This window comes from Lacerta agilis, chromosome 1, assembly GCF_009819535.1.
Source record: "Lacerta agilis isolate rLacAgi1 chromosome 1, rLacAgi1.pri, whole genome shotgun sequence".
Lineage (NCBI taxonomy): Eukaryota > Metazoa > Chordata > Lepidosauria > Squamata > Lacertidae > Lacerta > Lacerta agilis.
Genome location: NC_046312.1, coordinates 131,977,521 through 132,001,494, shown reverse-complemented (window position 1 = coordinate 132,001,494; position 23,974 = coordinate 131,977,521). Strand labels below are relative to the sequence as shown.

Genomic DNA, 23,974 nt, shown 5'->3' with positions numbered 1-23,974 from the left:
ATTATAAATGCTGTATTGATTTGTTAATCTAACAGAGCCTTGATTCAATCTAGGAGCACAATCCAAACCGTCTCTGCATGCAACTCAAATACTCTTTCATTGCACAGTTACCTCTGCTTCAGACAAAAGGCAAATTTCTATTTGTCTCTCTTCATACACAGAAGGCTAAGACTACATAAGAACAGATTGTTACAAGTGTACAGAATCTTCAGGAGAAAGGGCTGGTTGTGCTTCTCTCCAAGATGGAAAGTAAGGGTCTGTGCTGGTTGGCTAGTAGAGTTCTTAAATCAGGAAACCGTCAGAACGGGATGCACAGCAGATCTCAGATAGCCAAAGCACACAAAACAAGATACAAGCAGTATCACCCTAGCATCTGGGATCAGGGCTAGCTCAAGATACTCTTCCTCTTCCTCCTCCTCCTCTCCCCACAGCCCATTTCCAGATTTCTTTTCCTCTGTTGCTCTTTTGCTACTGCATCAGTGCTAGCACTGCTGGCAGTTCCCTGCCCCCATCTTGCCACACTCTGAGGAAAGTCCAAGGGGCTCCTTCCTTCCTCAGAGTGATGTAGTCTGGGAGCAATGTCTTGACAGATCGCTTCTGCTGCCACAGTGGCTACAAATGCTGATTAAAGTGAAAAGTTTAAAATTTGAAAATGTTTAGCTGCTTTGGAGTAAGCTTAAATAGCATTTTTAGCTGTTAGCCTTGGTGGTGAAGGTACTTTCCTGGACACCTGGTGCAGAACCCGGTGCTCTGAGAAAAGGCTCCCTTTGAACAAGGCAGGCAGAAGACAAAGGGGGTGGCAAGGGACCCTGTGGGTGGCTAAGTGGCCAGCAGTGGCAGGAACAGCAGGGCAAGCAGACAGGCAAGTCAGCAGGGCACCCAGTGGCAGCAATTCTCCACTCCAGTCCTGCTGCCTTCATAGAGCCCTGGCCCTGCCTGTGGGGACTTGCAAGTCACTGAGCCTCGCGGGAAGTCCACAGACCAGAAACAGTACATAACTTACAACATGATAAGGTTTAACCTAGGAAGTCAGGCATTACCCCCCTTAGTTCTCCTTTATTTAAAAAAATCAGTCTTTAACTCAGTTTTTGATAGATGGTGATGAACACGTATTATTTTTTTTAAAGGCACTGATTCAAGTCAAAATCCATTTTGGAATCTATCACTTCACAATTGTTCTAGGGTTACTGCAGGTGGCAATCCCGGAGTTTGCCATATGTGTGTGTGCTTTATTTAGTTTCAATAATTTTAACATACCTTAATAACTGGTGGTAAAAATGTTGCACTTTCATTTGATGAATTGCCTTGTTCTGTAAACATCTGAGCCTAGAAATAAGCAAAGTGTTTATTTGGTCCACATTCCCTCTTCCATCTTGCAAGTATATGACAACCTCTTATATGACCAGCATGTACAGAAACATGAATTCCAATGTTACTAACAAGAATTTATGTCTGTCTGAGATTTCAAAGTTACCTCAGGAACTAGCTAGCTAGCTGCATGGCTGCAATTCAGATGCCTGTTGCACATTAATTTTAAGAGGTGCCTTACCTACAATTGTAATGCAGAGTGAAGAAAGAAGTCTAAGGGGGAATTACTGAAGAGTAAAAGAATTCAGGGACTGATACCCTCAACATTATATTGAGAAATAGGTTGCAGAGTACAGGATCTAAATGCCAGTAGTCAGCAAATATGTCTGCATGATTCCATTTTCCAATGAATTACAGTAAGTCCACAGCTTACACAGGGACTATGTTCCAGGGACTGCACCCAAAGCCAAAACCATGTATAGTCAAAACATATGGGGTTCAATGGTGGGTGGGACTGCCAAAGTATTTTCCCCATAGAACCTCCTTTCTGCCCCTTTTAATTTTTTAAACATTTTCAATGTTTGAATGAGCAAACAAGTAAAATGTGCATAAGTTGTAGGCTTATTGTATTTACTCTCTTGGGGCTCCTCTGCACAATACTGAAAAAATAATAAACATGACCAAAATATGACATAATAAACATGATGTGACACATTGGATTTCAACATTGAAAAAACAAAATGCATTTTTCTTTAACCACGTAAACTGTGTATGTGGACCACAGCAAACCACGACTGGCCTTGCAATAGACACAAAGAATACAAGCACGGGGGGGGGGGGGTCAGAGGATGATGACAAGGAGCACATTTTCTTTCTTTTCACATGGGGACATGACTAGCAGAAACTGTATATCCACTAATTTCTATAACCTATGGAGTGGTCAATTAAAAAGTGGCCCGGTCTGTACAATGCACTAAGCTAGCAGTTTCAAAACTGTGGTCCGTTCATTCAGGTCATCTGTGGCATGTCTGAAAAAAATTATATAGTACCTAGCACAACCCATTGCAATAGCTATGACAGGCAGAAAAACCATTACAGTAAGTGGCACATCAAGGCCCTCAGCAACTTTCAAGCACTCTCTATTGGAAAAGTTTGGGGACCACTGCACTGAGCCAAACCGAGCTTGTGGTTAAGCCAGGATCCCCCATTTGAGGGGCACATCAAGCCGAGCGAAGGCTTAGCTCAGCACAGCGCAGCAGCAAAAAGCACTGGAGAGACTCCTCTCCAGAGGTCTGCATTCCTGCTCTTAAGCCAAGGCTTGTCTTAGTCTATTGTGCGAACCAGGCCAGGATGCTTACCTAAGACAGGAGATGCCAAGGTTCCCTGCATGTCCCAAGTTTATAATCGTTTTAGCAAGATGCTCTCTGGCAATAGGACATTCTGCGCTGGGAGACAGAGCCTTCAATTTATGTTTTGGATCTACACAACAGGGAGCTGCTGGGAAAGATCTCATCTGACGCTTCAATTTCTTCCGGGCTGCAACAGCTTCCCTCCATCTGCAAGATAAAGAATCAATGCATTTCATTAAAATTATTCAAATCAAAGTTATTGCTTAGCCAAAGTTATTGGGCCATCACCAAATCATACAACAGTACAGTGGTGCCCCTCTAGACGAAAATAATTCGTTCTGCGAGTATTTTCGTCTAGCGGGTTTTTCGTCTAGCGAAGCGGCAATGTAACCGCGGTTTTCGCTAGACGAAAAAAAAAAAGACGAAAAATTTTCGTCTTGCGAGGCAGCCCCACAGACTTTTTTGTCTTGTGGAGCAGCCTCCCGCTAGACGAATGCCTTCGTCTAGCGAGTTTTCCGTCTAGCGAGGCATTCGTCTAGCGGGGCACCACTGTATAATAAAAAGCAGACAATGCCGAAAGCCATCCAACAGTATCTATTCCACTGTGGAATCCAGTATCTTTTACAATAATAAACTATAAACAATTAACAATTGCTACAAAAGAAGGGTCCTACTCATTTAGAATTCATGGATGACAACTGCTCTCATTCACAGACAAAACTGCAACCAGAAAGCTGGCTGAGTCAAATATGACCATAGGGTTTGGTTTGTCAACAAAAAACGACGTTACAATTCATTCTTAACATGCTCATGTAATTTTCCTGTAGGCTTGCACATTTCAGGCAAAATAAAGGTCTTTAAAATAAACCACTTTGAGGGTTTTAAAGAAAACCAATCAAGCAGTGTATATTTTTAAAAAATAAATAAATGAAAAGCCACTCAATTATTTTGCAATCAGGAGTCATCGCATAAAAGCCCTGACCCTGAGCCCCGCCATGAGCAGTTCAACTCAACATCGGTTTCTCTTTGAAATTTGATTTATAATCTACAAAGCCCATTTTTTAAAAAATGTCCCTGATAAGCCTGCCAAGCAGACATCAAAGCAGTTTAAATCAACGGAGGCCAGGAGGAATGCAACTTTCCTTCTTGCGCCATGAAAATTTCCTAGAGAAGCTTGCAAGAAAAGCACTGTTAGGATAGCCATTCATCATTCAGAAATCATTTTACTTATAGCTCTTAATCATTTCTCAACCTAACCTTCTTCCTACAGTAGATTAAACCTGTAACAAGATAAAGATAAAAACGAGACTTAACATGTGCTGCTCTTAGCTATTTTGTGAAAGAGTAGAATATACAGTGGTATCTCTGGTTGCGAACGGGATCCATTCCAGAGCAGCTAGCAACATGAGCAGAACGCAACATGAAGTGCCGAATCTGCGCGCGCATGCGGCGCGATTCGGTGCTTCTGCGCATGTGCGATGCGCCAAACCCAGAAGTAACCCGTTCCGGTACTTCCGGGTTCGCCGCGTTGGTAACCCATGCCAAACGCAAACCAGTTATCGTAACCAGAGGTATGACTGTAATTGTGATAAACTTGACATGCTAGTCAAGGCTCCGTTTTATGTCAATTGGCTGCATTAAAGCTTCATTTAACCCACCTTTGTAAGTATTTGCAGAAACACTGGAGTTCTTGTAGGGTCTCCTTAGCACTCTGGAAAATCTCATCTTCCAAAAATACACCCATTATTTCAGCACAGACTTCCTTGGAGCAGCGGGCAATGCGTGCCCTTTGGTCTTTCTCCAGGGCGCATCTAGGTCAAAATTAAACATTAGAGCACAGTAACAAAGCAAAATTAAAATGAAAAATACAGGATTTCTGTTAATGAATGAAGCCACTTTAAAATTTTCAAAGACTAAATTGAAATTATTGTTATTATATTTATGGGCAGCTTACAGTATACCTGTATATAAAACATAGTAAAACATCAAACATTAAAAATTTCCCAATTGTTATAGTGATAAGAATGGCAGGAACAGATTAAATAGGAACTCTTTGTCTTCTGCACACAGAGATGCATCAATACTTTTTCAACAAAGAAACTGAAAAAAATGTGCCAATTTGTAATACAGTATGACATGAACTGATCAATTTTTCTACATCACCACCTAGATATTCTGTGTCTAGTCAACTCTCCTCTTTCTCTTCAACTAGATTACTGTACCAGTTATTACTGTGGTTGGAAGAAAAAACAAAACTAATTTGGGTTTTTGGGAGGGCGGGGTATAAATAAAAAATTATTATTATTATTATTATTATTATTATTATTATTATTATTATTACTACTACTACTACTACTACTACTACTACTTCTTTATGGAGTTTTACTTCAAGATAAAACATTGTGTGATCCAAAGCAGAGTAGACTTTATCACAGAAAGTGAGAAGGGGCTGTTACCCTCCTCTAGATGACTGTGAAAACACAGGGCACAGAGAGTTAGGAAGTCTACATTTGAAATTTTGAGCTTTTTAACATCTAGGCCTCAAAGCTCCTTTGTGTTGACCATGCCCATATTCTGCATAGGGCTGGTCCTGACATCCATTTCACAGGCAAATCCCCGTTTTACCGCTTACTTCAACTCCTTTGCTGAAATCTCTTGCAACATTTCCTTCAGCACTTCTTCTGTCAATGCCATACGCAGCGAGTCGCTCAACATTTCTATTAACTGCTCCATTTCCTGCTTCTGCCTAAGGAGAGGAGAAAAACACATGCACATTATAGGCAGGTGACAGACAAGTAAAATCTTAAGCAACCAAGTATCTCCATATTTTAAAAACTGCAGTGTCAAAACTAGTGTATTATGTGTAATGCATGAAAATATTAGAGGGATACAGGAAACATTAACCATTTTCGGATTACATTCATTACTGAAATTCTTAGCACATTGCATTAAACAGCAGTAAAGCCTGGGTCCTGCCAATTTATTGTCATCTTGATTAATTCATTTTCAAGATGAATGCAAATACAATGTTTAGGGAATAATCAACCGAAGTACAAATATCTAGAAGAGAGAAACTTAATGATATGGAAGGAAACAGATACCTCTGAGAGCTGACAACAGAGGAACAGAGCTGCCAAGTACCAGCTCAGACCATCAGTCTAGGTAGCTCAATTTTGCAGACTAGGCAAGATTCCAGACAGGAATCCTTCCCAGTCCTGCCTGGGGCTGAAGATGCCAGAGATTGAACTGGGGACCTTTCTGCATGCAAAGCAGATGCTCGACCACTGAGCTACAACCCCTCCCCAACCAAGCCCACCTAACCTGACAGATGCACATTCAAACAATGTGTGTGGAGATGGTGGGGCAGTGTAAGCTATGCATCTCCTGCTGCCAGCATGTTTGGCGTGCGGGTCATACCTCCTCACAGTCCATGCATTTGGCCAATGTGAAAGGGATGTGCATCGCAGAGCACCTTCATACAATGGAGGAGAGGAAGGGGAGCATTGTGTAGAGTTCTACACATGTTGGTACACATGTACAGCCCATTCCCACCCAGGCTGAGCACATGGGTGTTGCTGACCCTTGCCTCTCCAGGACTCCGCTCCCGCTGTGTTATGGCTGGCTTATCCACACAAGTACCACAATGTATTCCAATCTACATCTCCTTGTCTCCAAGTTTCTACTGCAAGTATAAATAATGTTTGCCTCTCTTCTTCAGCACGGCGTCTTTCCTCTTCCAATCTCAGTTTTTCTGCACTGATTACATCTGACGCAATTTGCCTTAAGATTCCCAGCATCACGTCTGTCATGATTTCATCTGTAGTAACACTGGAGATCCTGCATAAAATAAAGGAAACAATAGTGAAGAGTTAGTAGAAAGCACTAGGCCTACATTTGCAGCAGCAGAACTTTTCCAATCTCCCTGCAAAAGCCCGTTTGTTATTCACACGTAATGTTGTGGGAAAATGTGATTTTTTTTCCTATTCTTTATTTCTGTAAACATGCATTTGGGATGCAGGAATAGTAAAGCTGGCATACGTTGATATCTAAAGAGACCCCCATTATGACCTATTTTCACCCCAATAAAAGGCCATATCTGAGTTTGGGTGCTCCAGACATGACCAAGAATACTGTTGTTGTTGTTGTTTAGTCGTTTAGTCGTGTCCAACTCTTCGTGACCCCATGGACCAGAGCATGCTAGGCATTCCTGTCTTCCGCTGCCTCCTGCAGTTTGGTCAAACTCATGTTGGTAGCTTCGAGAACACTGTCCAACCATCTCGTCCTCTGTTGTCCCCTTCTCCTTGTGCCCTCCATCTTTCCCAACATCAGGGTCTTTTCCAGGGAGTCTTCTCTTCTCATGAGGTGGCCAAAGTATTGGAGCCTCAGCTTCAGGATCAGTCCTTCCAGTGAGCACTCAGGGCTGATTTCCTTCAGAATGGATAGGTTTGATCTTCTTTCAGTCCACGGGACTCTCAAGAGTCTCCTCCAGCACCAGAATTCAAAAGCATCAATTCTTCGGCGATTAGCTCTCACTTCCATACATCACTACTGGGAAAACCATAGCTTTAACTATACAGACGTTTGTCGGCAAGGTGATGTCTCTGCTTTTTAAGATGCTGTCTAGGTTTGACATTGCTTTTCTCCCCAGATGCAGGCGTCTTCTAATTTCGTGGCTGCTGTCACCATCTGCAGTGATCATGGAACCCAAGACAGTAAAATCTCTCACTGCCTCCATTTCTTCCCCTTCTATTTGCCAGGAGGTGATGGGTCCAGTGGCCATGAGCTTTTATTTTTTGATGTTGATCTTCAGACCATATTTTGTGCTCTCCTCTTTCACCTTCATTAAAAGGTTCTTTAATTCCTCCTCACTTTTTGCCATCAAGGTTGTGTCATCGGCATATCTGAGGTTGCTGGTATTTCTTCCAGCAATCTTAATTCTGGCTTGGGATTCATCTAGTTCAACCTTTCACATGATGAATTCTGCATATAAGTTAAATGAGCAGGGAGACAATATACAGCCTTGTCGTACTCCTTTCCCAATTTTGAACCAATCAGTTATTCCATATCCAGTTCTAACTGTAGCTTCTTGTCCCACAGAGAGATTTCTCAGGACACAGATGAGGTGATCAGGCACTCCCATTTCTTCAATAACTTGCCATAGTTTGCCGTGGTTGACACAGTCAAATGCTTTTGTGTAGTCAATGAAGCAGAAGTAGATGTTTTTTCTGGAACTCTCTAGCTTTCTCCATAATCCAGTGCATGTTTACAATTTGGTCTCTGGTTTCCCTGCCCCTTCGAAATCCAGCTTGCACTTCTGGGAGTTCTTGGTCCACGTACTGCTTAAGCCTGCCTTGTAGAATTTTAAGCATAACCTTGCTAGCATGTGAAATGAGTGCAATTGTGCGATAGTTGGAGTATTCTTTGGCACTGCCCTTCTTTGGGATTGGCATGTAGACTGATCTTCTCCAATCCTCTGGCCACTGCTGAGTTTTCCAAACTTGCTGGCATATTGAGTGTAGCACCTTAACAGCATCATCTTTTAAAATTTTAAATAGTTCAGCTAGAATATCATCACTTTCACTGCCCTTGTTATTAGCAGTGCTTTCTAAGGCCCACTTGACTTCACTCTCCAGGATGTCTGGCTCAAGGTCAGCAACCACACTACCTGGGGTGTATGAGACCTCCATATCTTTCTGGTATAATTACTCTGTGTATTCTTGCCACCTCTTCTTGATGTCTTCTGCTTCTGTTAGGTCCTTTCCACTTTTGTCCTTTATTACTGTGGGCAAGAATTCCATAAAAGAAATGGAGTGGTCCTCATAGTCAACAAAACAGTGGTAAAAGCTGTACTGGGATGAAATCTCAAAAATGACAGAATGATCTCGATACGAATCCAAGGCAGACCTTTTAACATCACAGTAATCCAAGTTTATGCACCAAAGAAGAAACTGAAATTGACCAATTCTATGAAAACTTACAACACCTTCTAGAAATGACACCAAAGAAGGATGTTCTTCTCATTATAGGGTATTGGAATGCTAAAGTAGGGACTCAAGAGATAAAAGGAACAACTGGCAAGTTTGGACTTGGAGTTCAAAACGAAGCAGGGCAAAGGCTAATAGAGTTCTGTCAAGAGAACAAGCTGGTCATCACAAACACTCTTTTCCAACAACACAAGAGACGACTCTACACATGGACATCACCAGATGGGCAGCATCGAAATCAAACTGATTATATTCTCTGCAGCCAAAGATGTAGAAGCTCTATACAGTCAGCAAAAACAAGACTTGGAGCTGACTGCAGCACAGATCATCAGCTTCTTATAGCAAAATTCAAGCTTAAACTGAAGAAAGTAGGGGAAACCAACAGGCCAGTAAGATACAATCTAAATCAAATCCCTTATGAATACACAGTGGAAGTGAGGAACAAGTTTAAGGATTTAGATTTGGTGGACAAAGTGCCTGAAGAACTATGGATGGAGGCTCGTAACATTATACAGGAGGCAGCAACGAAAACCATCCCAATGAAAAGGAAATCCAAGAAAGCAAAGTGGCTGTCCAATGAGGCCTTACAAATAGCGGGGGGGGGGGGGGGAGAGAAAGCAAGCAAAATGCGAGGGAGAAAGTGAAAGATACAGGAAATTGAATGCAGATTTCCAAAAAATAGCAAGGAGATACAAGAGGGCCTTCTTAAACGAGCAATGCAAAGAAATAGAGGAAAACAACAGAATGGTAAAAACCAGAGATCTGTTCAAGAAAATTGGAGATATGAAAGGAACATTTCGTACAAAGAATACAGTAATAAAGGACAGAAGTGGAAAGGACCAAGAATACTAATGGGATGCAAATTGTTAATGTTTTGGGTCATGTTTATATCTGTCATAGTGGTGGGAGATAATGAGATCTTTATTTCTTTTCAAGAAGAAAGAATTGTGTTGTGTACCAATCCATCCTTCAGGGCAAAAAATAATTTGGTCTTTCCCAGGAGTTGGAAGAGTGTCCTAGCAAACTGCCTGAATCCAGTTCACCACAACAAAGAGCCCCAACATCAGGTTCTTCATGTTTATATTTGTAGGTTAGAAGAGCACAGAAGCTCCGGCAGCACAAACGTATCCTCAAGGGCTCATTCTCATCTCCACAAGATGACTGACTGGCCACATCTGCTGTTTCCACAGCTTGAAGCACCATGCTCCACCAGAAGACACATTCGGCACAGCCACCTGTTCTACCACTTCACATTTTGTTACGCAAAAACTACAAAACGATATTAGTCATGGGGATCCTGCACCCAGTTATTTAAATCTGCCATTCTTCTGACTCTTCCTGGGACGACACTGCCTTTGAATACTCCTTTCCTGCTCCTCTCCTGTACCATAACCCAAAGTGGAAAGTAGGAACACAGAAACTTTCTTTATCAGTATTGTCAGGAGTAGCCCAGCTACTCACGAGGAGAGGGAGAGAGGAAGCCCTGCTCAGGAGCAGGGCAGGGAGAGCTGCTCTTCAAGGGAAGACAGCTCACGAAGCTATAGGGAACCCGAGCCCCTTTTGCAAACGGACTCCTCCTCCTCCTCATCCAGCTTATCACAGGAATTCTCTCCAAGCGAGGGAGCGGAGCAAGGGCTCCGTGACCCTGCTGAAAGACCCAGCACCACCAGCCAGACAAGATCGGACAGAAGCCCACAGCTTCCGACACAAGCACAGCGCAGGGGGGCTAGAGGACCCAGGAGACATCGTTTCAAGGTGCCGAAAATCTGGTGTTGGGTGGGGAGCTGAATGAATGTACTTCCGGATTCTGATAGTGATTGAACAGTCATGTTTTTGACTAGCTCCGCTTGTAAATAGCAATGCTTAATAAATAGCTTCAGTTTTCAAAAGAGGTTCTGCTGTTACTCATGAGCAGTACTGGGGAAGATCCTGACAAGTATTGTCTAAACCAGAGATGGGCATCTTTTGGCCCTCCAGATGTTGATGAACTACAACCCCCATAGCCCCTGGCTGTTGGCCATGAGAGCTGAAGCTGACAGTTGTTCAACAACAGAGTTTCAGACAGAGCTCCAGACAGGGGACGTTCCCAGAACCACCTGCAGATGCTGGACACTGAAGACAGGACCTTCTGCATGCAGTTCAGGTGCTCTAGGGCCCTTCTCCAAGACGTACCCCTCCCACACTATTTAGATGGTTTGTTCATTAGTGCTCTTCCAGAATTAAGTTTACTGTTGCATGCCACGAGTTGTGTCTTCATATGGTTGAAGTGCTTAATATGAGAGGAGCTTCCTTTTCAGGTGGTATATCAAACTCACAGGCTCTGCCCTGAGTCAGGGATAGATGAACCTTTCCCTGCCTGCTCTCCTGCCCCATTTCCAAGAAAGTAGAGATTAATGCAATATGGTTACCGGTGATTTCCCCCACGTGGCAGTTCATATATTTCTGGGTGTTCCAAGTTGGGTTTTGGACAACCTCCAGGTTCACAGTTGTTTGCAACAGCAAGTATGCCCACCTGCTTTGGCGAATAATGTAAGCATTTAAAAGAGAGAGAGGGGGGAGAACACGCCACCGCTGTCAATCATCAGTTTTTGTGAAATGCATAAAGCTGCCCAGTTTGACAGTTGGCTTTCACTGACTAAACAGTATCGAAACTATTTCTGCAAGCTGTTGGCCACTGTGAAAATAGGATGTTGGACCAAAAGAGGTCTCTTCAACCTTTTCAGACCCAGGACCCACTTTTAACCCAAACATGCATTTGGGATCCCATTTATGAATCTTTTACCATATATCTGCATGGTGGTTGCACTCCTGTTGTGCCCAACTCTGGACCAGGCTGCAGCCCACAAGTTGAAGACCAGTGGACTAGTTGGGCCTCTGGACTGATCTAGCAGGACTCTTTCTTATGTTATTGTATGCTGAGATGGATTAGATATAGCAATGGCTTCCTTGGAATGGCTTGAGATAATACTGAGTGCAGCATTAGTGCATTTACCATATTGCTGTCTGTACATAGGCTGCTCCTGTGGAACCAATTTCTCTGCATTCTCCTTCTAGCACATCATGCACAAGGTCTTCAACCACTTCGGCAATGTCCTGGGAACAAGAAAGCACTGGCAATTAGCATCCGACACTCAAAACATTCCATTCTGAAAAGCAAAACCAAATGGTATTACTGCATGATAGGTCATTATTAAAATTCAGAAATGTGAACAGAACAACAGATAATATGCACTCTACAGGGAAAGGTTATATTAATCACACTTTAGGCTCATGATCAGAACTAGGAGTGTCAGAGTCACTTAGTTCAATTACTGCCTTAAATTTGACCTTCTGTGCAACTAAAATCTTTTTTTAAAAAAAGTTGTTACTTATGCATTTCTTTATGTACACCCTCCCCATTTTCTTAATTTGGAGTCCCCAAAAATAGGAGGTGTCTTATACATGAGGGCATCTTATAGACAGAAAAATATGGTACATTCAGATTACAGCAGTTGGGTCTATTAGACAAAGTCCATTAATGAAGTAATTTACCCCAAATTCTGCTGCACAGCCTTCAGTCCCAAACTGGTAATTGCACTTTCAACCTCCACCCACAGAGGACGTTCTTAATCCCTGCAATGATCCAAGCTAGGCTTCTTCAAGCTTAAATTTGTTGCAGCTGGATCTGAATGACTTTTCCCACACAAAATTTCCAAATCTGCATTGTGAGTTTATTAGTATTCCCCATTCTGACAGGAGAGGTCTTGCCTAAGACATTCGAGAATTGCATTTGCCTCTATTGTAGCTGCATTATACTAGGGGGGTCAGCCCCTTAAGGCCTTCCCCATACATATTTATTTCTTGCTAGTTTAAAAAAGTTCTCTCAATGCAAATGACCATACACACTTCTATACTACTGAACATCATCCTTTTAAATTTCTATAAATTATCCTTGATGATCTTCCCACAGATTTCATTGTTGGTCAGCACAACCCTTTGTCGTAATCCCGTTATACCAAACATCAAATTGTTAATTATAGCATCCTATGTGGTACCTGCATCACATTTCTCTTTTAGAAATTACACCACAAACACTTACATTAAAACAGAATACTATATAAAGTATCGTTTCTCATTTTTAATAATTGTGTGACAGCAAAACGGAAGTAGAATGTATTTTCTGAAGCTCCTCACCATATCGCTGTAAACAGGCTGAAGCTTGGGAGGAGGAAGAGGAGGAGGAGGAGAAGTCTGTGAAATTGGCCGAAACGTGGACCCTGCAGCAGAAGGCAAAGGTGCTGGTAGGGGTGGTAAAAGCAACAAGGGAGGCTGAGCTGGAAGGACTTCCAGGTCTACACTCCTGTCTTCTGCTCTTGTTTCTGCAGGTGAAACCAAGAGTTAAAATATCCAGCTGCTAAAAGGAAAAAGCTGCTTAGAAAGGCAGGCCGCATTCTTAATTACACTGATAACCACTTTTTTCTTGAAAACAGGGCCAATTCTGAATGAAAGGACCCAGAACGCAATGGGGACATGCTCTGCATGCAGAAACCTTCGTGTTCAAGCTCTGGTGTCTATAGAATTTTTACAGACATGAAATACTTAACAAATGAAGTCAGGGATACAAATAAACTATTTCAACGCTCAGGTCCTATTTTCAAATTCTATTATTAATCACTCAATACTACTTTAAACTGTTCTGCCAAATGCAAAAGTTGAAAAGTTGAAAAATAAACCAAATTTAAAAAACGCATATATGCTTTTTTTCCATGACAAAATTCTCCTTCAACTTAAGGCCACAGTTTCACGCCCTATCCTGGGTGTGTGAGTTCTGGCTTACCTGTTGCCTCAAGACTGGCTTTCTGACTACTGCTGGCCGAGTCCGCTACAGCATTCCCCCCTGTGTATTTGTTCTGTGCATTAAAGCTACACAAAGGTACGTGGTGAATCACAGGTGGCAAAACTCCCCCGCTGACAATTTCTCCAACGGAAGCAGTTAACTTCTGCCCAACAAACAGGGATTTCTTTGGCTTGGGCAAGCTTTCTGGTTCCAGAAAAACAGAACGATTCAACTCCACAAAACTGTAAAATAAAATACAAAACACATGCCAAATGATCCCGAGGCCACAGATTTTTACGTGGAGATTTGCAAATATATCCTGGCATGCACAGCTAGATCAGGGGTGGGGAACCTCTGCCCTGCAGAACAAACTTTGGGAGGCTACGTGGCATAATACATGACATCAGCTGTGCAGCAGATAAGGGTAGGGCTTCAAAGGAACAACTGGGAGCTTAAAGTGGGCTTGATTGCTCCTTTGTGCTGGAACAAGGCTTGCTCCCAAATGTGCATCAGCTGATGCGGTGCAGGATGGGCAGTAGGAGTGCCCCTTGCTCAAGGAGGGGACAGCTTCTCTTTACCAGCATGCCCCCTCCCACTACTGCCACTGCTGCCAGTGTAAGCAAGAGAAGAATGGTAAAACCCAAGCTCTCTTCTGTTGCTGAGCCTAGCAGCAGGGGCTGCAATAACATGGGCAAGTGCAGAATTCTTCCCACGGTCCAGGAGCTTCCCCTCTTGTGAAGCTCCACTGGATTCCCAAGCCATCCTGTACATTGCAAAGCTCCCCACCCCCACGCCCAGATTCCAGACATTACGTACCACTGTTTTCTGGTTCAACTTCAGTCAAGATTAGAGTCAAAGGCCCAAGAACCCCCTAATACAACCCGTAAATGCAGTTACTCTTATAGATTATTAGAGAGGTGTTTAACAAATGGAAAAGGGTGAAGCTCTAAGTCAAGTTAGGACCACACTTTTAATGTAAAGATTTTATTCTTTCCACTTTGTGATGTGTGTGGGACACAGGCGGTAAATGCAGGGAATTGACCCTTCTGAAGGAGATGCTGACTTCAGTCACTAAAATCCCTCTTTCCCTATTAAGCCTTTGCACCACAGTCTTCATAAAAGCTCTAGGATAAACTGAGGCTCCCTGTACTATATCTAACACTTACCCATCAGAAACACTCAAGCCATAATAACTTATAAAATCAGTTGCCTCTTCAAAGTCCTTGAACAGCAACATGCGGACCACGTTATCAAGAGGAAAGATGGTGGACCTCTGAGTGCTGACAGTATAAGCAATATTGAGAGACCTTAATGCATCTCTACGAATCTGAAAAATATGTTAAAAGCTCCCATTAATAATTTAAAAGTTAATTAAGATACATAAAATGTTTCTCAATGACAAGGAAGAGAAGGTTACATTTATAGGTGCTTTTCTTTTCCTTAACCAATTTTGTTTGAGGCTCCAACAGACCAACTTTTCCCAAATTGCAGACGATTCTTTCAACAAGTTTTGAACCCACAGGAGTACTAAACCTTGGAATACCATAGAAGGAATTCAGCATTGCACTAAAGCCATCATTCCACCAAAGCATTTTGGCTTCCCAAGAGGAACAATCTCCCTCTCCCTGTCTTCAGGTATGGTTCCGAGGGTTCTCTTGACCTCTCAAACCAATTTGGGGGGCAGAGGTGGGGGGAACCCCACTGCGCAAGATGTGACTCACTAGTTGAATCCTGCACAATGGTTTGTAAATATAAATACTGTACTTCAACAAATGTAAATGGAAACAAAGTAAAAAATAAAAAAAATCCTTCCAGTAGCACCTTAGAGACCAACTAAGTTTGTTATTGGTATGAGCTTTCGTGTGCATGCATACTTCTTCAGATACACGAAAGCTCATACCAATAACAAACTTAGTTGGTCTCTAAGGTGCTACTGGAAGGATTTTTAAAATATTTTTTTACTTTGTTTCGACTACGGCAGACCAACACAGCTACCTACCTGTAAATGTAAATGGAAAATTAGGCTTACAATGTAATTTATTTCTGGTCAGCAGTCAAGCCAAAAGAAAAAAAGGTAGATTCACCTTCTAGTAGAAGGGAAACATAAGCCATTCCAATGGGAATAAGCTACATTTAAAGAAAAATGCAAGAGGAAATAGGACAGGAAATATTTCAATGGAGTCCCTATCAACACCAGAGCAAATTACTGTGGAAACACAGAGAATACACTCCACCATGAAAACAGGCCTAAAGAGGGTTTGCCTGCTGGTCTGGCAGAAAAAAAACCCTCACAGTAAATCAAATTTCCATTCTTGGCCAGCAGGGTAAGAGGACAAAGTCACTGTTATCACCTATTGCAGAATCTTCTGGCCAAAGGCCTCAACAATGCAAGATTGTCAGTTTTACAGCAAAGGGGCAGCCAAGGTGACCTCAAGTGTTCAAAATCATGGAAGTGGCCCCCTCACACACCTTGGGAAGACTGGGTCTTGGAATTGTACCCCAAAGTGATATACAGTATTCTGTGACTCACCAGCCTAACACCGTATTATATTAGGTATTTGCAATGTTAAAACAAAAACAAAAAACCACCAGACACCCAGTGACAACATATTTTAGGATGATAAGAAATGAAACATATGGGTTTTCCCTTCCTCAGTATTTTCTTAGTTAAATGCCATTTCTTACCTGGTTGAAATAGCAGTGTAACAAGCATGCATTCAGGTAAGAAGCTGTTTGCACAAGTTTGAAAAACCTTACAAAATTATTGCTGTTCAATGCAGCAAAGGCTTGAACTGCAAATCTAACTTCAGTGGAGTTTCGGACATCTGGACGAAACTGTTGCACTTCTCTGTTGAGACAAAAAGGGACAAGATGTTCTTACTTCACTGCTAATGATGGAAACTACCTCTGTTGAGACAAAAATGCAGAAAACACACACACAGGTCCTTAGGCACAGTATCATGCATTTAAATTGAAGGACCCCCCCTCCCCCGCTGCAGATGAAGTATTCAAACATTTATTTCAACATCTATGTATCTGAATAAAACTGCTTACTTATATTATTAATTTTAACTAATACTAGAGGGAATATTTTTTGTGGTAGCCAAACCAATGCAGTGTCCATTTAATCAGATGCATGAAGTGTTATCCTTGGTGGGGACAGAAGCACACATAGGAATCAAGAGAATAATTGTTAACCTCGTGGCCAAGAGGGATTGGTCACATGGTTTAACATTCCCTTTTTATTCTACTGTACATCTATCCAAGGAAGTGGGCTAAAATTAATGAAGGCATATACCGGTACTTTAATACATCTGTCAGTCTTTAAGGAAGCTCAGGAGTCAAAATACATTGTTTTATTCTGCTTTTTGCATGTCTTTGTAGAGCATATCCTTGCCAAAGTCTAGCTGCAGGGTTGTGAATATGGATCTGACTTTACTTCTATATCTGCTTTATTCAAATGAACTGAAAGCAAAATCCTTGATTGTTCCAAGAAGGAAGAATATCAATGCCACTGTGTTTAGAGCACACTGAACAAGAGGCTCAAGGTATGAGGATCAAGAGCAGCTATTTAGGGAGGGGAAGCTAAGCACAAAAACAGGTGAGCTGGAGGGGGGAAGGTTGTCCTTGTCTTTTTAAGCACTGGAAGAAATAATGCTGACAGAGATTTTTCTTCAAATGCATCATGAACCTAACCACTTATAAAGCTCTCTTTCTTTTTTGCCCCATGTGCTGCAGTATTACTTCCACTGCAGCTTTCAGGGATGGGGTGTTTGCCTAGGCAAAGGTTCTTCCGGGGGGGGGGGACACACTCCCAAGGGCATGAGGCACTCTGGCACAGTTCCCCAGGCGGCTGTGCCTCAGGATACATGGCAAATGAAAAGCTTTGGAGCCACTTGTAAATATGCAAGCAAATGTCCAGCTCCTGAAAACTTCAATGGCACATGCAGCACACACAGCTAGACAATCAAGAGATGGAACAGGAGGTGGCTGCTTTGGAAAGAGGTTACAGAAAGAGAGTACAGGTAGTGTCTCAATCCACCCTTGGCTCTGCTCTGATTGGTTTTTATTGTTGGTCAGTGGCCCTTTAGAGGGAAAAAGTTCCCCATTCCTGTCAGAGGCAGACCATAATTCATTGTTAACACTTGACTAGAAACAATATGCTTGCACAGGACAAAAAGTAAAAGAACTGGTGGATAGTTGGCTCTGGACAAATATTAGATTGGGTGGGCTTAGCTATTTTCCAACTTCAATTCTACGGCAATATCACAGAATGATAGTCTTACATCTTAACAGTGAGTACTTCAAGTTCTTTTGCATTTATATACCAATTCTACAAATAATGGCAAGGGAAGAGGTGAAATCAATCCTTTAACTATTTTAAGACTTACCTGAGAATATCCCCCTTGTTGAGATTCAGGAGGACATTATATCCCCTGAATTCTGCTTCACTCTTGCAGTAAATACCCTTGATTGCAAGGTCCTGATACATTTCCTTCAGGCTCTGGAGGCATTTAGTCATGTTCTCATTGTTGATTTTGGCATCAAAAGAAGACATCGGCTCTTCGCATAAATGGTGGGAACAGTGGATATGAAAACGGGTACATTTCTCCATCAAGGAAACAGTTACAGGACAGCAGAGATGTTGTTGGGTTATATCCTGGCAAAATGTAAGAGCACAAGAACTCAGACGTTCAATTCTTATATGCTTCACATTGCACCTTTTAAAGATTTCTGCACAAGTCTCAAAGCCAAGACAATGCTTTGTCAATAGACATCCTGGCACAACTGCTACGATCCTAGACCAAACTCTTCAGTGTTTATGAGGCTAGGTGGCATACCCTAGAGCAGCCTTTCTCAACCTTGGGTCCCTAGAAGCTATTAAACTATAACTTCCATCATTCCTAGCCAGCATGGCCTGTGGTCAGAGAAGGTGGGAGTTGTGGTTCAAGAACATCTGGGGACCCAAGGTTGAGAAAGGCTGCCCTAGAGAGCTCATCTTATTTTAATCTGGTGACAGAAGTTTAGAAGCGTCAGGTCATACTTGACCGGGGGGGGGGGGGAAGCAGAGAAGCATAAAGTAAACAAGTGGAAGCAACATGGATGTGATCAACAAGGTAAATGATGTAATGAATAAAACACAAAAAATGAGACCTCAATATTCTCTGCAAGATAGGCAAAATGAGTCCCACTGGGAGACGTATGCTGGAAAGGTGGAGGGGAAACTCTATAATGGGAATACACAGCATGCAGGAAGATAGCGGAGTTAAGCATATAAAAGATACTATATTTGGGGTTTTTATTTGTTTGTATTCAGTTTATGAGTCACCTACTAAGAATTCTCTCTAGGCAACACAAAGACAAAATAAAAATGCACATGATTTTACTGAGTTTTATTGAATCAATAAACCCAATCCACCAGTAGCACAACAAAATTCAGCCACAAAATCTAATACAGACAGGCTCAAAGCAAAACCCCAACAATCCAAGAAAATTCAGGCTAAAATGGGACAAATTACCATTATTTTGCAGAGGCAAAAATGCATCAACAATGCTAAAGGATAGAGTTGTTAAGAGGCCTGGTGCTGAAATGTCATTACCGGAGGCACAAGACAAGCTTCTCTAGATTGACAGGAGGGGACTTTGTATTTCAGCCTCGCTAAGTCCAAGAAGGAAATGGCAGAAATGCAAGAGGCTGGTATTGGAAGTCCTCTAAGAATTTACATACTTTGGTGGCTTCACTTTGCTCCTACAGGTGTTTGTGCTGGTTATATTTATTTCATTCCTTACCATACCATTTGTGACATGGCCACAGAAGCATCTAAATCTCCAATGAACTTACTAGTGCTACAAATTGAGTAACTAATTGTTGGAAACATGCCAAAGATACAAATATATTCTTTAAATAAACAAAGCTGCTTGCCTGGGATGTCCTTACCACACTGCTACCGTCATGAGATTAAAAAAAAGAAGCACAATGAATGATCTGAAGATACTCTGCCTGCAATTGAATTCCATGAAAGAGCAGCCCTTTAAACCCTGTACCCTCCTAGCCACCCAAGTCTTTCACCCTCCACCCAAAGTGAAATACAGTGGTGCCCTGCTAGACGAAAATAATTCGTCCTGCGAAAATTTTCGTCTAGCGGGTTTTCCGTCTTGCGGAGCGGCAATGACAGCCGTGCTCCGCAAAACAAAACAAAAAAAAGACGAAAATTTTTCGTCTTGCGAGGCAGCCCCATAGACTTTTTCGTCTAGCGGGGCAGCCTTCCACTAGACGAATGCTTTCGTCTAGCGAGTTTTTCGTCTAGCGGGGCACCACTGTATGAAACAGCACCCCCTTGGCATCTTCAGGATTCCTTTTTCATTCACAGATGTACAATCAATAATTTGGATGAGTCTAGCTTGCATCCTGCCAAATCTAAGGGTGGTTACCTTCCTTATTCCACGAGTTCTATCCCATACAAAATCGTACCACTCCCGGTAGTTTCCTTCTCCTTTGTCCATAATTTGAGTCACCAAGTAGTCCATGGTCATACTCAACACCTCTGAAGGCCTCAGTTCATGTGGTAAAGGTTCCTCCTGGTCTGCTGAAGACCTGCTGTACTCCTTTATTGCTGCTGCATGGTCAACCTCAGAGAGAGAAAACAAAATAAATTCTTCAGGATGACAACAACAACAACAGCAACACCTCTTCACGCATGTTCCATGTACCAGGCAAGATGAGAGCTGAAAAATATTTTTGCCATTGTTTAAATCTTTTGAACCAACCACTCTCAATCTTCAATAAGGAAGTTAAAGGACTTCTGTCAATATTTTCAGATAACATGAAACCAAAGGTTTGTTAAACTTAACTATGGCTGGTTTGCACCACTTTACTTATATCCATCTGGGAATACATGCAGAAAGCACAGGATACAAGCTGCTATGGGACTGATCGGGCCAATTTCGCCTCCCTCATTTTTCACCTCCAACCAACAGTCCTTAGCTTCCATGCTCCTCTAGGCCTCAATCCAAGTTAGGCTGATTGGGGGGGGGGGTAATTTACAAAGTTTTGTTTCCCTAAGTATGGGACTATAATAAATAAATGGCCAAGTTGTTCTTGGTATGGGCCTTAGAAGCAGTACCTTAATACAAAAAGTGTTAGTTCAATACTACCTTGTCAGTTCCTGGGAGCACTTCAAAGATACTAAGCTGGTTCCTCGTCTCTCTCATGTAACGCTCTTTTTCTGGACACATGTCTGGGCATGTGCCAACGAATGTTTTAGCTTTGCCAAGATCTATTTGTTTTACTCGAGCTTAAAAAGGAAAAAATCAAAGTTTCAATGGTCTGCTCTGGGGGGATTTTCTGCATTTATCATGAAAAAATGTTCACTTGGTACAAATAATCATCTAAATGGGGGGGGGGAATCCTTTTCATAGAATTTCTAAGAAAGAACCAGCGTTTACAGTGACCAGGGTCTAGCTATGTTTCCCTCTTTTAAGTGCAAGTGACACTCTGGGAGATCCTTCTCTATGATAGTGTTGCGGGATGGAAACCTTTCTGCCACCAAATGTTTTCCCATGGAAAAATTTTCCATTTCAAAAAACACATTCTTTTACCAAATGAATTAATAATATACTTAGGCAGAATACAGGTAATCTGCACAGCTTCAACACTGTATGGAGCAAGCTTGTTTTCTCCTGCTCTGGTGGGTAGGACTCGAACCAACGGCTTCAAGTTACAAGAAAGGAGAGTCAGACTAAACGTCAGGAAAAACTTTCTGACAGTAAGAGCTGTTCAACATGGAACAGACTCCCTCGGGAGGTGGTGGACTCTCCTTCCTTGGAGGCTCTTAAGCAGAGGGTAGATGGTCATCTGTCATGAATGCTTGAGCTGAGACGGTAGCCTTCTTCCAGTATTCCATTCGCCTGAGGTGGAGCAGATTTGTGGCTATTGACTAAACCCCCACCTGCCAAGCATAACTGTTCCAGGCATGTCTTCCAGGCATAAGATTTCCTGGTCACCCAACAGACCAAGGAGGCCGACTCCCCTGATTGGGATAAACTCCTTATGAACATTTAGTTGTAAGCACAGAGAGCCTTCTCGCCTTGTTGAACATGCGGAGAATGGGAAAGGCGACACACACACCCCTTCCACACGCTGAAGGAATGTATGGAGAGAACATGGGGAAAGGGTTCATAGGAAATTGCTAAATATCTTTGGGCTTAATTAATTAATTAATTAAGGCTGCAATCCTAACCCCATTTACATGGGAGTAAGTCCCATTATATTCAATAGGGCATGTTTCTGAGTATGCATGGTTAGGATTGTTAACAGTTTTCAGTGCCTTCATTTTTTTGCTCCCCACCCCAAAGGAAATATTTCAGTTCCATACCTTCGGTCTTTGGGGGGGGGGGGATGATATTTATACAGCATGTAAAACTAACATGGAGTACTTCTTTAGTTTTGTTAACTAATTAGTCAGTTAAATTATATTAGTCAACTAACTGATTTGTCAACTAAATCATAAATATGATCCCAGGAGATTTAGATTATGTGCAGGGGGAATCAATTCAATGTTTTTTCCGTACTCCCCCATCACTCTTTCATGGTGGTATTTACACAGCTGTGTGATGCATTCACACCCACTCACATTGTGGATGTGAATCACCTGGGCACTCAAGTATGTATCCCAGACATTTTTTCAATCCAAATTCATACTCTTACCTTGCCGCATGATTTTATCTCTCTGGTCTAGAACACGATATTTGTCCTCAGAGGTCTCAGCCACTACACCAACAAGGCTGCTAAGAGAGGATGCTGAGGCTTCAAAAATCTCTGGACCATGGCCTTCAGACCCCGAGTCAAAGGCATATGCTTCAAACTGCAGAGACTTTTTAAGTCCTTGCTTCTTAGCTGGAGAACTATAACCAAGAGGACATTTTAAAACAAGTTCACATTCCTCAACTGAGTGGAAAGGAAGGAGCTAGGCAGGACTCAGGATGCGCAGGACTTTCCAGTTCCCCATAACAGCCTGACATGTTGAACATGTAAATTGCACGGAACACAAGGGTATGGGGCAGGGAACTGGATCTGGCTGGCAGACCAGATCTTCAGATCCTAATCCTTTCAAAGGCCAACTTTGATGGGGGGGGGCAACACCACCCACCTGTCACTTGACATTATGATGACACCAGGCACTTGACAGCTGCCGAAGTTCAAAGGGGATTTGCTGTAAGCAACAGTTACAGCAACCTCCTTTGAAGGTGTGCTCCCAGCACCAGTCAGTTGACTGGTGCCTGGACCATGTCTTCCAAGAGGCTTGCTCTGTTTCCAACAACTCCTAAAATGAGGTGATTTGAATGCAAACCTTTTCCAAATGGAACAGGCAAGCTCAGTGCTGACAGGGGACTCCACTTGCAAAGGAACAGCGGGAAGTTCACTTTCAGTTCCCACTTGTTCCTTTGTGACCAGGTCTGTACCTGCCCTACACCTGACATCATATATCAGGTCAGGTGTGTGGCAGGTGGACGTGGTTTGTGGGGAACAGCCTCATGGGTCAACCTGGAACCCATGTTGACTGTTACATCCTCTGTTTCGTTATGTCCTTTGCTGATCCTTCTGCCTGCAGTGGACCACATAAAGTACAATGACTTCAATGACGCTATTCTAAAATCTACTCTACATGAATTGCCCTTATATTCAAACTCCTGCTACATAACAGAACAAGATTGTCCCGTTTGAAGCCTCTCTCTCTAAATCAGATATGAAGAATCTGAGGCCCTGCTGATGCTGGTGGACTCCCAACTCCCATCATCCCAGAACACTGGTCATTTTGGCTGGGGCTGATGGGAGTTGTAGTCCAACAACCTCTGAAGGGCCACAGGTTCCCTATTTCTGATCTAACAATAACAGCATTTATGACAGATACATTACAGTACATTAATTTTTATACCAAGACTCTACGGATGGACACATACCTTTTGTTTGACAAGTTTCCGCTACCAGTGGAACGGATTAAGGACTTGCTATGTGGAGAATGTTGATGACTCAGTTGTTCACTGGCTTGCCTCCCTTCACTTTCGTCTGCCTTCTGCTCCTTAGAGGAATAGTCTTTCTTATTAGGACCTTTGCAAATTGAATGACATAGAAGACTAGAGATTAAACCATATGATCAAACATGGGACCTTTTATTCGTATGCAACCAATGAACCAACTGTTACTAGAAATAGTAGTAGTAGTAGTAGTAGTAGTAGTAGTATATTATTTATACCCCGCCCATTTGGCTGGGTTTTCCCAGCCACTCTGGGCAGCTTCCAACAAAATATTAAAATAGTCCTTCGGATATTAAAAGCTTCCCTAAACAGGGCTGCCTTCAGATTTCTTCTAAAAGTCTGGTAGTTGTTTTTTCCTTTGAAATCTGGTGGGAGGCATTCCACAGGGCGGGTGCCACTACCGAGAAGGCTCTCTGCCTGGTTCTCTGTAACTTCGCTTCTCACAGTGAGGGAAGCGCCAGAAGGCGCTCGGTGCTGGACCT

At 42.4% G+C, this 23,974-nt stretch overlaps 1 protein-coding gene across 1 annotated transcript in view; it reads right to left on the bottom strand.

Moving 5' to 3' along the window:
- Window positions 1-23,974, bottom strand: part of MCM3AP (minichromosome maintenance complex component 3 associated protein) — a 48,716-nt gene that overhangs the window by 17,778 nt on the left and 6,964 nt on the right. Inside the window, exons 5-19 of the mRNA XM_033171943.1 lie at window positions 23,418-23,565; window positions 22,165-22,361; window positions 20,613-20,752; window positions 19,890-20,087; window positions 17,849-18,117; window positions 16,143-16,305; window positions 14,624-14,784; window positions 13,458-13,699; window positions 12,815-12,999; window positions 11,634-11,734; window positions 6,363-6,494; window positions 5,290-5,403; window positions 4,316-4,468; window positions 2,667-2,864; window positions 1,258-1,326 (exon numbers count right to left, since the gene is read on the bottom strand). Coding sequence (XP_033027834.1) covers window positions 1,258-1,326; window positions 2,667-2,864; window positions 4,316-4,468; window positions 5,290-5,403; window positions 6,363-6,494; window positions 11,634-11,734; window positions 12,815-12,999; window positions 13,458-13,699; window positions 14,624-14,784; window positions 16,143-16,305; window positions 17,849-18,117; window positions 19,890-20,087; window positions 20,613-20,752; window positions 22,165-22,361; window positions 23,418-23,565 — 2,470 coding nt within the window. The remainder of the gene's footprint in view (window positions 1-1,257; window positions 1,327-2,666; window positions 2,865-4,315; window positions 4,469-5,289; window positions 5,404-6,362; window positions 6,495-11,633; window positions 11,735-12,814; window positions 13,000-13,457; window positions 13,700-14,623; window positions 14,785-16,142; window positions 16,306-17,848; window positions 18,118-19,889; window positions 20,088-20,612; window positions 20,753-22,164; window positions 22,362-23,417; window positions 23,566-23,974) is intronic.